The sequence below is a fragment of the Pogona vitticeps genome, chromosome 5, assembly GCF_051106095.1.
Source record: "Pogona vitticeps strain Pit_001003342236 chromosome 5, PviZW2.1, whole genome shotgun sequence".
Taxonomy (NCBI): Eukaryota; Metazoa; Chordata; class Lepidosauria; order Squamata; family Agamidae; genus Pogona; species Pogona vitticeps.
The window spans coordinates 138,112,877-138,126,099 of NC_135787.1; the positions used below are offsets into that span (position 1 = coordinate 138,112,877).

Here is a 13,223-nt window from a genome sequence, read left to right on the forward strand (position 1 = left end):
ATGTACACTATAGTCCCTAAACCCCTTTACAGCATTGGGGGTTGAATAATTTTGAACACAACTGTAAGTCTTTGGGCTGGTACTTCTGGAACTACAGTTCATGCTGCCTAGAACGTATATGTCCTGCACATATAGACATCTAAAAGCAACATGTAGTATGATAATGTGTTGTTTAAAGGTGAAGGGAATTGAAAGAAGGCCCACTAGCAGGCTCATATTAAGCTCTTTATTTGTGCCTACATACCTCTTTAGAGCTTAGTTGTTTAACTACAGATGGCTGAGGTTTATTTCCATTAGGTATCTTTGTTCAGAGTGGAAGCCCAATGTATCCTGTAGCGCTTATAGCTTGTGTGTGTAAAACATGATTGTCGAAATATTTTAAAAAACAAGATATTTTTAAAAGGCACATATAGATTGTCACATTCTTTTGAAAGCAACCACCTTTGAGCTTTGTAAACAACTTGTTCTCGCACTTTTAAAGTGAGGTTAGTGCCTACTCCATCACTGCTACATTCACAGTTTAGCAGAATTTAAGATTAGGTATGACAAAGAACAATTATTTATAAAGTATAAAAGACCTTCATTTTTATCCTACTCATCTGAGGTTTAAAAGCAATGGAATTATGAACATAAACCTGAATAAAAAAATCATTGCAATGAAAATGTGTAAGAAATGGACTTCAAAAACATTATCAACAGTACGCTTCTTTTCGTGAAAAAGAATTCTTTGAGATTGACAACATCTTTGCACTGGGAGATACATCTCAGCATGCATGTAAAATCCAACTTCAGCAATATGCTGTTTCTTTCCTTAAGGCTTCCCATATTCTCCCAACATCTGTCTTGTTCAGTTTGAAAATTTGGAGGGCCCAAAGTGATCACCTTCCTTTAGATCTTCTATCATAAATATTCTGTATGGTTTTTGTTAGCTGCTTTATGAACACTTTATATATTCTTCCACAGTAAGTATGCTGTGTCTTTTGTAGTTCCAGTTCAAGGGGTAGCAGCAATGCATGCATTAGGTCATCACCAAACGAATACTGGAAGAAAAACAATTAGAAATATTTTATAATAGTGTAAATTCAACATTTTGTTTCTTCTAAAACTACTTTCCTTTCTTGTGCAGAACAGTATTTTATTAAATTCTTGCTCTTTAAATGAGAGTAATACATAAGAAAGAACTAGGAAAATGTGACATTCTTAATATGCTGCAATACATAAGGTTCTCTGCTGGCAAGTTTGCAATATATTTTGATTACTCAAAACATCCAATTACTGTCAACTTAAATGAATGCAAAATGGTTTTGCCTTGAGGAAAAAAAACTTTTAAAAAGTCAACATAAACATTCAGGCAAACAAATCTAAAAATGAGTGTCAGGCACCTAAATTAATGGGTTAATTTGCATGATCACATGCCTGCCATGTTGAAGTTTTGATCTGAAATATGTATAATTATCTCAGTATGCCATTCTTTATAATCATATATAGCTCTTATTGAGTTGAAACAATACAAAAAGAATAATCTACAGTACTATTAAAGATGGGGCACTTTCATTAAACTGAATTATGAACAAGCACACACAGTATTTAATGGAAACCTGCGGTAAAAACAGTCATTAATCCAGAGTTACAGGTTATTTTACTATATTAAAAAAAGGTGATATGCAAACTCAACATGTCAAAATAAAATAATTTTGCTAATCTTGCTAGCATTGGGTCAGTATGGATTTATGTCTTTCCTCAGTATTATGCGCAAAGTCAAACTGATCATAAATAAAGCAATGAGATTTTCTTTTTAAAATATTTTTTTTTCTGGCAATATTCTAAGGAACAAAGAAATTGTATTTTTATGAGACCACATTTTCTTTCAGTGTAGTGTATTCTAAGATCCCCAATAGTACTTTTCTTCATTTTTATATGTTCATGACAACATGCAACAAAGCACCATTAAAATATGCTATTGATCTTTGAAGGTTATATACAAGATAGGATGAACATTAAAATAAGCAACATTGCTGCATTTTACAGCTCTTCAGTGAGTAGGCTGAAGTACTGATAAATAGTTTATTAGAAACCTTATTTGCTGAACAAGAAAGCTTAACAATTATGCCAAGCATGAAAAAGTTGCACATGCATTTATACATTATAAACCGCATGAATTAAAACAACTAAATTATACAGATATGTGCTAAGAATAAAAGTTGGAGAAAAATAAAAAAATGGATTTTCAATGTTCAAGCATCACTTACTAATTTCAACAATAAAAGGAGAGCAGATGAATTTTCATAGGACATCTGGCAGCAGTACTTCCATCAGTTCACGCACGTTTACTATGGAATCATGCCACACTAAGCTTCTAGAGCAGTGGCGGTGAACCTTTTTGGGCCCGAGTGCCCAAACTGAAAAGAAAAAAAAAAAAAACCCAGTGGGCGGTGGGCCGCGGTGGAACCAGAAGTGGCAGAAGGGGAATCATGGGCATGGAGGTGCCTCGAGACGTCACTCCGGATCCACCAGCAGTACCAGCTGCTCTGGATCCTGGTCCACCGCCTGTCGAAGTGCCATCACTGTGGCTGCAGACACCTCCTGAGGTTTGGCTGCAGGGGTGGGGATAGCGATCTGGCAACTTATGGCTCACGGGCCCGCAGAAAGGTTCGCCATTGCTGTTCTAGAGTAAAGGTGGGCAATCTGTAGCTCTACAGATGTCACTGGCCTATAGATTTTATTAGTAAAGTCATTAGTCCCAACAATTTCTAGAGGGCCATAAATTACCCAGACCTATACTTCCTAATGCACGATTAAGAACAATTAAGACTCGGACCACACGTTTTCTAAATAGTTTTTATCCCAGAGCTATAATTGCAATTAATAATGAGCTTAAAGACCACTAGTAGTGAATAATTAGTTGGACTGTGTTACTTGGCCTGCCGTGTAGATATCTGTATTTTTAGTGGGGGACTTTTAGTGGGTGGGGAGTGTTTGGGGAATTTTATGTGTGTGCATGTGTCTGGTCTCTAGGTGTCTGTGAATTTCGTTGTATGGGTATGCTGTGTATATAAATTGTTGTTGTTATTATTATTATTATTATTATTATTATTATTATTATTATTATTATTATTATTATTATTATTATTATTATTATTATTATTATTATTATTATTATTATTATAATAATTATAATAATTATTATAATTATAATTATAATTATAATTATAATTATAATTATAATTATTATTATTATTATTATTATTATTATTATTATTATTATTGGTGCACTCTTGAGTCAATATAATATGCTTCATTCTCATGCTGAAGTTTAAACAAATTTAAAACCCACCCAAATTTTCTGCATTCTCTTTAAAGGAAACCAGTGGCTAAAATCCTATTTTATGTTCTATTTTGATTCTAATCTGCTAAATAGGAAAGCCAAATAGCATTGCATACACCTGGGGGGCAGGAATGTTTTAGGAGTAGGATCATACTTCCGTACTGTTAGAGAGCAGGGCGGGTAGGTGGGGCTCGTCAGCCATGGAAGGCAGCCCATCTAGGAGAAAGAAAACTCAAATTTCAAACCCCCACAGCCTTGTGGCTATATCCACTGATGGAAAAGGCTTCAGGAGATAAACTCGAGGCAAAATCCAGAGCCGGAGTCCCAGAGGCAGTTCGTGTCGTTCTGGCAACTCCTGCGACGTCGCTGGAACCAGTTATATTGGCTCTTGCCTTTCCATTGGACTATTTCAGTGACGTGGAGAGGGTGGATTTGCTGCTTGAGTAACAGCCTATCCTTCATATTATTTTACCCAGGCTTCGTGCTCTGGAGAGGACACTCCAGCTTCGCATACAGTTGAAATAACATGGGAAGTAGCAGTTACTGGTTATAAGTCTTTGCTCGATTGGTGTAGAGCATGACACCAGGGGCTACTTCTGATGGTGGGAGAGGTTACTGCACCTCACTAGTTAGGGTGAAAGCTGACAAGCAGATCGATAACCCTGCACCATGCAACAATCAGAAGAAAACTTCTGCCCTAAATTTGAGCATCTGGAATGTTTGGACAATAACCTCTGGCTTTTCTGACAACCTGCAGGAAATAGACGATGTGTGCAAGACAGCTGTCATCGACATGGAACTGGGTAGACTGCAGATGGACATTGTTGCCCTGCAAGAGACGAGATTGCCAGACATAGGATCTGTAAAAGAAAAAAACTTCTCATTCTTCTGGCAGGGAAAACCATTGAATGAGACCAAGGAATATGGTGTTGGCTTTGCAGTCAAAAATACCCTGCTGAGATCCATTGTTCCACCTACTGTGGGGAGTGAAAGAATCCTGTCTCTGCAGCTCCTCTCACCAGCGGGACCGGTCACCCTCATTAGTGCATATGCACCAACACCGTCGTCCACAACAGAAGTCAAAGACAAATTCTATGATGATCCGGCAGCTACTATCAAAAAAATCCCTGAGAGAGAGCCGCTGTTTATTCTCGGAGACTTTAACAATAGAGTTGATGCTGATCACAACTCTTGGCCCACCTGTCTAGGCCATTTTGGCATTGGGAAGATGAACAAAAATAGCCAACGCTTGCTGGAGTTTTGCTATTATGGTCTTTGTGTCAGCAACACACTCTTTAATACAAAGCCTCAACACAGAGTTTCCTGGAGACATCCAAGATCGAAGCATTGGCATCAGCTTGATTTGATCCTCACTAGACGTTCTAGCCTTCCTAGTATTATGATCATACGCAGTTACCAGAGTGCTGATTGCGATACTGATCATTCCCTGATATGTAGTAGAGTAAAAACTGCGAACAAAGAGATTAATTACATCACACGAAAAAGGAAGGAAGACCACGTATTGACATCAATAAGATTCGCAATCAAAGAATAGTGGAGGAATTTGCCCAAGCGCTTCAAGAAACCCTTCCAGGCCCGGCTGATGCAAATGCACATGATCAATGGGAACATTTCAAGAATGCTGTTTATAACACTGCCTTTTCCACGTTTGATAGGAAGACCAAAAAGACGGCCGACTGGTTCAAAGCTCATTCAGAGGAGTGTCCCAGTGAGTACAACTTGCAGGCTCTTCGAGCTGCTCGTAACCAAGTCCAACAGGCTGCCAGGAAATATTTCAATGATTATTGGCTTCAGCTCTGCTCTCAGATACAGATAGCAGCGGACACAGGTAACATCAAGGGAATGTATGACAGTATCAAGCAGGCTTTAGGTCCAATACAGAAGAAATCTGCTCCCTTTAAGTCTGCTACAGGCATGATCATCCAGGACCGAGCACAGCAGGTAGACCGCTGGGAGCAGCACTACTCTGAGCTATATTCCAGAGAGAATGTAGTAACTGAAGAGTGCCTGCCTGTCTTGGAAGAGCTGGACAGTGAACCAACTTTAGCAGAAATAAAAGCGGCCTTGGATTCCCTTGCCTCTGGCAATGAACTTGGGAAGGATAACATCCCCGTTGAAGTGCTAAAGTGCTGTAAAGAGATCATCACCACCGAGCTGTATGAAGTCTTTTGTCTTTGCTGGAGGGAAGGTGGAATACCACAGGACATGAAGGATGCAAACATTGTCACATTGTATAAGAACGAAGGAGACGGGGTGACCGCAATAACTACCATGGTATCTTTCTTCTCAGCATTGTAGGGAAGCTGCTGGCCTGTGTTGTGCTGAAGAGACTCCAGGTGCTTGCAGACAGAGTTTATCCAGAATCACAGTGTGGATTTTGAGCTAATAGATCCACCACCAACATGATATTTCCCTCAGACAGTTGCAGGAGAAATGTAGGGAACAACGACAGCCACTGTTTGTGGCCTTCATAGATCTCACAAAGGCCTTTGATTTGGTTAGCAGGGATGGCCTTTTTAAAATACTTCTCAAGATTGGATGTCCACCTCGACTCCTTAACTTCATCAGGTAATTTCATGAGGAAATGAAGGGCACTGTAGTTTTTGATGGCTCAACATCAGATCCCTTTGACATCCAAAGTGGAGTAAAACAAGGCTGTGTCCTCGCGCCGACCCTGTTTGGGATCTTTTTTACTGTCATGCTGAAGCAGGCCTTTGGAACTGCAACAGAAGGTGTCTATCTTCAGACTAGATCAGATGGGAAAGCTCTTTAATCTCTCTAGATTGAGAGCAAAGACCAAAGTCCAACTGAAATAAATGCATGCAGGACTTCCTCTTCACCAATGATGCAGCCATTGTTGCCCACTCTGTTGAAGACCTCCAACAACACATGAATCATTTTAGTAAGGCCTGCCAAGACTTTGGACTAACAATCAGCCTGAAGAACATACAAGTCATGGGCCAGGGTGTGAACTCATCTCCCTCTATTACTATCTCCATGCAAGAAATGGAGGTTGTTCATGACTTTGTGCACCTTGGCTCAACGATCTCTGACACTCTCCCTAGATGTCGAGCTGTATAAACGCATTGGCAAAGCAGCTACCATGTTCTCTAGATGCACAAAGAGAGTATGGTTTAATAAGAAGCTGACGGCATACACCAAAATCCAGGTCTATAGAGCCTGTGTCCTGAGCATACTCCTGTACTGCAGTGAGTCCTGGACCCTTTGTGCATGGCAGGAGAGGAAATATGCATTGTCACCAACACATTTTTGGTATCACCTGGCAGGACAAAGTTCCAAATAGAGTAGTCCTAGAATGAGCTGGAATTTTTAGCATGTATACATTACTGAAACAGCGCAGTCTACATTGGCTTGGACATGTCGTGAGAATGGCTGATAGTCGGATTCCAAAATATCTCCTTATGGAGAATTAGTGCAGGGAAATCACCCCAGAGGGAGACCACAGCTGTGATACAAGGATATCTGCAAGCGGGATCTGAAGGCCTTAGGAATGGACCTCAACATATGGAAAACCTTGACGTCTGAGCATTCAGCCTGGAGGCAGGTGGTGCATCATGGCCTCTCCCAATTTGAAGAGACACTTGTCCAGCAGACCGAGGCAAAGAGGCAGTCCCAAACGGAGCAAAATCAGGGAGCTGGACAGGGGACAGATTGTATTAGTCTTCAGTGTGGAAGAGATTGTCACTCTCGAATTGGCCTTCTTAGCCACACTAGATGCTGTTCCAAGACCTGTATACAGAGCACGTTACCATAGTCTCTCGAGACTGAAGGATGCCTACTAGGCTAAGATCCTGTTGCTTAGCGTAATAAATAGCACTAGAGGCTGCCAACCAAATCAGTGCGGATTTGGTGAGTCATCTCTGTGACACCTGGTCATAATTAAATGTGTTTTTAATATGGTTTGGTAAATATGTGAAAAGAGGAGGTGAGTAAGGAGCATGGAATGTTGGCAAGAGTGGTTCTTTTCAGCTAGAAGAGGAACTGGATAATGAGGAGGAGTATATGTCCGTTATATCAATCTTGAGTCTGATGGAGGGCAGCCTGATGTAGAGAGATGAGGAAAAGGGTGGTTTTAGAAGTTATAGGTCTAAGAGAGAAGTCTGAGATTGAGGGGGAGGGACAGACATAATAAAAGATTGTGCTGGATGAATTTAAAGTTTAGGAATAAACAACTCTCTTTTTAGCACTGCTATTTTAATAAAACATTATTTGTTCTTTTTGAGCTGATTGATACCAAGTTCAACATCAGAGGGCTGATAATGTGGAGGATATCATAAAGGCCTGAGTGAACGGTTAAGCATACATATGGTTGTATGGACCAGCTAAAGGTTGGTGGCTGTGAAAGAGGGAAAGAGAAAATAAGTGAAGGTTATCAGAGAAAATATATTTATTCCTGTGGTGATTTTAAAAAGACCATTATCTCAACAATCAAGTGACAAGACAAAAGAGGTTTGACATCAGTATCAGAGAGGAGGAGTGTGATGAACTCCTTCATGAGTTCCAGTGATCCAAATGGGCCTAAAAACTTTACGCAGATTAAGCTGCAACTAGAGTGGGCCATTTTTAATCAATCAAGTTTACAGAGTAGTTGATTCACCAAACCCCATCAATTCAATGAGCCTACTCTAATGCAACTTACTACCACAAGCATCAAGATTTCAGCCTTTACATGTTTGAAATGTTCTCCATCATAGCCTACTCTAAATCTACATACTACAACTCTTCTAATTTCCTAATTTTAACTTATTTTGAAATTTATCTAATACCCTATACTAGTTATTGTTTAAGGGTATTAATGTCTTCTGAAAAATATATTTTCTAAAACTTCATTAAAATATTTTTGGAATAATGGCAATTAATAAATGCTGATGAAATAAGATGTGGAAGGTATGCTGATATACACATGTTGATTGAAAAGTTTTAGAGGGGTAGAATATAAAAAGGACAGAACTAAGTTTCAATTTTTTATATTTAATCCTAGAAGGCAACATAAATAAGGATGTTAATTCTTAAATGACATAAGAGATTTAAATGCTTACATTTTTTATTGCCTCATACACCGCTCGAAAAGCAGGTTGTTTATCATCATGGTAAACACCTCTGTTTCCATGAAGAATGAATATTCCATCTTTTTCAGCCTGTTGGCAATTGCTTCCATAAATACAGTGGTCAGGTCGGTAATTCCATTGGCAAGGAAAAACAAAAAGACTTTCTGTTGGTGGAAAAAAACCAAACACAATGCAAAAATTACAGGTAAATTGTTAACAGCGCTCTATACTAGTGATTCCCAACATTTTTCAGGTCATTATCTCCTTTTATAATAGCCAAGTAACCTGTGACACTCCCCCCTCCCAGCATGTTTGACTAAAAAGGCATTTTTAATGGGCTACACTCATCCCCTCTCAGAACATAGAGGCTTCTTTCTCCGTTCCCCCCAACCCCCCGGCCCTGTTTCTCATCCATACACATACATGCGAATTTTAATATGCCACTCTGAAAGGTAAAGGAAGAAATTGCCGTATTTTTCTGTGTATAAAATGACACTTTTTCCTAAATTAATTAGAGGAAACATTGAGCGTCATTTTATACACGGAAGGAAACAGTCTCATGCGCTCGGGCACCTCATCCTGCTGCCGCCGCTGCCCAATTGCCTCTTCCAGAGCTCACGGTTTGTCCCCTCTGGTGGCCCCGAGGCGGCAGCAGCAGGTGGCGGAGGCGAAGGAGCATTCATATGCGCTCGGGCGCCTCTTGCTGCTGCCTTCCTCGCCCACCCAATTACCTCCTCCAGTGCGACTGCTGACTGCCGGGGTTCACTTCCAGCTCACATCGCCCGCCTTGTTCCCTCCAGTGGTGGAGGCAGGAGGCAGCAGAGGTGGAGGCAAACAAGAATTAGGTGCGCGCTCAGGCGCCTCTTCCTGCTGCCGCTTCCAGATCACCTTCTCCCACAATCTCCTTAGGGCAGGGAACAAGGCAGCGACATGAACTGGAGGTAATTCCCAGAAGTTGGCAGTCACACTGGAGGAGGCAATCGGGTGGGCAGCGGAGACAGCAGCAGCAGGAGATGGAGGTGGAGGAGCAGTTGCTCATTAACTGCTCCTCCGCCTCCATCAAGGGTCAAAATTAGGGGGTTCTTATATACATTAGGGGGTAATATACACGGTAAAATATGGTATTAAACAAGGCAGACAACGCACCCCAATAAAACACTTTGCAACCCCCTTGGGGGTCATGAACCCCAGGTTGGAAAACATTGCTTTACATATGAGTGTGGGAAATTTTTTGATCCATGGGCTTTATTCCAATTTGTCAACTGTATATGGAGATCATATTTTAGCAGTAGATAGGGTTACAGGGTACAGAAACAGGGCCAGACGTTATTCCAATTTTGAGATTTTTGCACCAAACAAAGCATGGCCCAATTCTATGTATACAACACCTCTGTCCAAGTCCAGCAGCTGGAAATCAGAACTCAGGTGAATGCAACAGGTTTCTAGGCTTTAAATAACCTTCTCTCACATACCATTGACTGGAGATAACATAATGAAGATGAGGAACTCCAGCAGGCTGCATCTAGCCTAAATGTTGGATTCTCCCCATCCCTAATATGTATGGACATATTAATCTAATATGTTACCATAGCAAAAAGTGGAGATATAGGTAGCCATATTACAATGTTAGGCAGCCTATGTAAGTCATAAAATGCAAATTGAGGCAGAATGGGAAATTAGTTTGAAGATTCAATCAAACTGATCAGCAATTACTCTCTTAAAAGCATACACAAAACTAATGTTATATTGGTAAGTGAAAGTGCATTTTATTTAAAATATTGCCATGCGGAAAACTTTTACCTGGATTATGAAAAAACATAATGTTCAGAAGATCCTGATCACCCCACGTTATATTTAGCTTATATTTTTTCAGCAGTGGCATGAGAATTTCTTCCCACCGTAATCGTACTGTTGTCATATCATTCTTTCAAAATGAAAAACATAAGACCAGTATTAGAATTACAACACTGAATAAACTCTTTCCCATAATGAAATACAATGCCATGTACATCCTTAGCTGCAGCACCTAGACAGGTTCCCATAACATCTAAATTTTATAAACATGTGAACATCTGCTCATACATGTTTTAAGTTAAGAATTTTTAGTTTACAATTTACTTAATATAAAACATAAATTAAGATAAAACTCTATTAAGATTCCAGAAGAACAGCATATGGACAAGGATTCAATAATTAAGCTGTTTTAAACAACTGTTTAAAACTCTTAAAATGGGAAGACACTAAAAGCAAGCACATAGGCTCATTTGTATCAGATTAAAGGATAAGAGCACAGAAAAATCTAAAGATGATACTGCACTAATCTGAAGATGATTTTAGCTGTGAAGGGAGAGGAGCAGAAAGTGATCTTGTGTTTGTAAACATTAGAGTGAACTCAAAGCCTGATTGGGAAACCATTTGTAAGGCTCTAGAATAGGAGATTTAATGTATAAAAAGGGTTCCAAAGTTGCTGAACTTTCTGAGCTAACCTCTCAGGAGATGCTCTGCTCAGTTGCTGTCCTGCTATGCCATGCATGGAAGGATTCAGTCTATGTATGCTTCAGAAATATGCTGACTTTATGCTCATATGTGAGTATTCAGTATATTAACTTAACAGCAACAATAAGAACTCCAAACCAATGCCATGAAAGCTAAAATTCAAGGAATTAGTGCTTACAGCAAATGTCAACTTTGCTAAGAAAAAGATGAAACTGTGCTATACCTCATCTGTAAATGTCCAAAGATTGTACAAACAGTTAAAAAAAATCAGACAAGACAGCAGCAAAATTAGTGCACTAGTCATTGTGCAAAAAAATAAATAAATAAATAACTTGTCAGCCTCCAAAAACCCATAGGAACAGCAGGTACAAAATGACAAAGTCAAAATCTTCTGGGATTTCCAAATCCAAACCAACAGACACTTTGAACATAACACACCAGACATAGTAATAATAGAACAAAGAAATGTCATTGACATGGCAATTCCAGGGGATGCCAGAGTTGAAAATAAAGAACTGGAAAAACTGACAAAATACAGAGACCTGGCAATTGAAACATCTTGCTTGTTGATGAAACAAACTTCAATGGTTCCTGTAGTCATTGGGGGCTTTGGGAACAAGCAGTTGCAGATCTCAGAAATAGCACCATCAGAGCTACAAAAATTGGCAATATTAGGAACAGCATACATACTCTGATGATATTTGATAGATACTTGGGTTTCTGATTAAAACCTGTATTTGTTATATAATACCAATCAATGTTTTTATAATTTTGATTGGCTGTCTGTTATTTCTGAATGATAGTGATGATGTGTTCCGAATAATGATGACCCTCTTTAGGGTTTTCCAGGTAGAGAGTACAGTGGTGCCTTGCAAGATGATTGCCTCGCGGGACGAAAAACCCACAAGACGACTGGTTTTTTCGCTATGGTGCTTCACAAGGTGGGTTTCTTCTATGGCCATGCTTCGCAAGACGGTTCCCCCCCCCCGAGACCGATGCCTCGCAAGACAAATAAATTTCATTCGTCTTGCGAGGTTCCCATAGGGAACCTCACAAGACGATTTTTTCGCAAGACAGCGATTCTTGCGGAACAAATTACACTCATCTTGTGGGGCACCACTGTACTTCCCTTCTTGGAGGAAACCCTGGGAGCACGCAGGTTTCCCAAGGCCACCCAGGCTGGCTCTACTTGCAGGAAGCGCAGTGGGACATTTAACTCCCAACCTCTAGCTCCACAGCCAGGTATCTAAACCACTGAGTTATCACTGTGCCTCTTGGGAAAAGAAGCAGCCTGTGTGGACTTGTGCAAGCTGCACCGATCCAGGATGCCTCAAAAGAAGAGAATGTTAAACCACTTCTGGGTATTCTTTACCTGGAAATCCCTGAAAAGGGTCACAGTAAGTCAAAATCAACTTGATGGCATTAGATTACTTTAGCTTAGTTAATTTTTTGGTGTGTTCTCTTAATTACCTTAGCTTTGTCTCATTTTTTTTTAATTTTGGGGGGGGGTTCCTTTCTCTCCATGTGCTTTTTCAAACCTTTTTGAAACTTTCTGGAATTCCCCCCCCCCTTATTACTATCTTTAAATAAAATAAAATAAATTCCCCAACTATTTAGGTTTTTGGCTCAAAAGGTCTGTGGCATTGCCCAGCCACCAGGTGTTTTGGTGTTTTTGTGGATGTGGCTGGCATAGTGGTTCTGAGTGTCTTGCTCTGTGGATTTGGGGGCTCCCTTGAAGCACTGCCAATTCTGGGTAGACTGGTGGCTAAACGGTTAGAAAGAGACTCCATAAACCTGGGGACCATCATAATTTCTTAATGTTTGTGAAATAAACTTTTAATATTGAAGGCTTCCTTCCATGTGTTTATACAGAGTTTCTATTTCTTAAAAGCCACAGCAATTCTTTAGCAACTAATTCCTCGTATTTCTGGTGTCAGGAATTACGCCTCCTCCAGCTGCTTCTGTTGTTCTAACTGTGCCTTAAGCATAATGGCACCTCTTCGGCAAGCCTACCAAGCAACTGTGGATCCCACAGCTGTTTTTAATCAATGAATATAGTGAGTTTAATTAAGTGTTATTCTATTATTTATTCTATAATGATTTTAATGTAATCCTCAATAACTCCTAATTAAATAAATGTAACACAAAAATTAACACATGTAAGAGGCAAATTAAAAAGTCTGATTTAACTTAATTTTTTCTTTAGTAATATAAAGTATGAAATAAAATACAATAAAATATTGCCTGTTTTTTGTTTTTGTTTTTGTTTTTTATTTTTTTCAGAACAAAAATACAAAATACTTGCTATACAA

The 13,223-nt window shown here is 39.6% G+C and overlaps 1 protein-coding gene across 2 annotated transcripts in view; it reads right to left on the minus strand.

Moving 5' to 3' along the window:
• Nucleotides 1-300: 300 nt before the first annotated feature.
• The window catches only part of GXYLT1 (glucoside xylosyltransferase 1), a 55,200-nt gene continuing 42,277 nt past the window's right edge, over nt 301-13,223 (minus strand). For both annotated transcript variants that reach the window (XM_073000470.2, XM_073000471.2), the window contains 3 exons: nt 10,216-10,339; nt 8,407-8,579; nt 301-1,040 (listed from right to left, as the gene is read on the minus strand). In XM_073000470.2, coding sequence (XP_072856571.2) covers nt 879-1,040; nt 8,407-8,579; nt 10,216-10,339 — 459 coding nt within the window. In that variant the 3' untranslated portion in view covers nt 301-878. The remainder of the gene's footprint in view (nt 1,041-8,406; nt 8,580-10,215; nt 10,340-13,223) is intronic.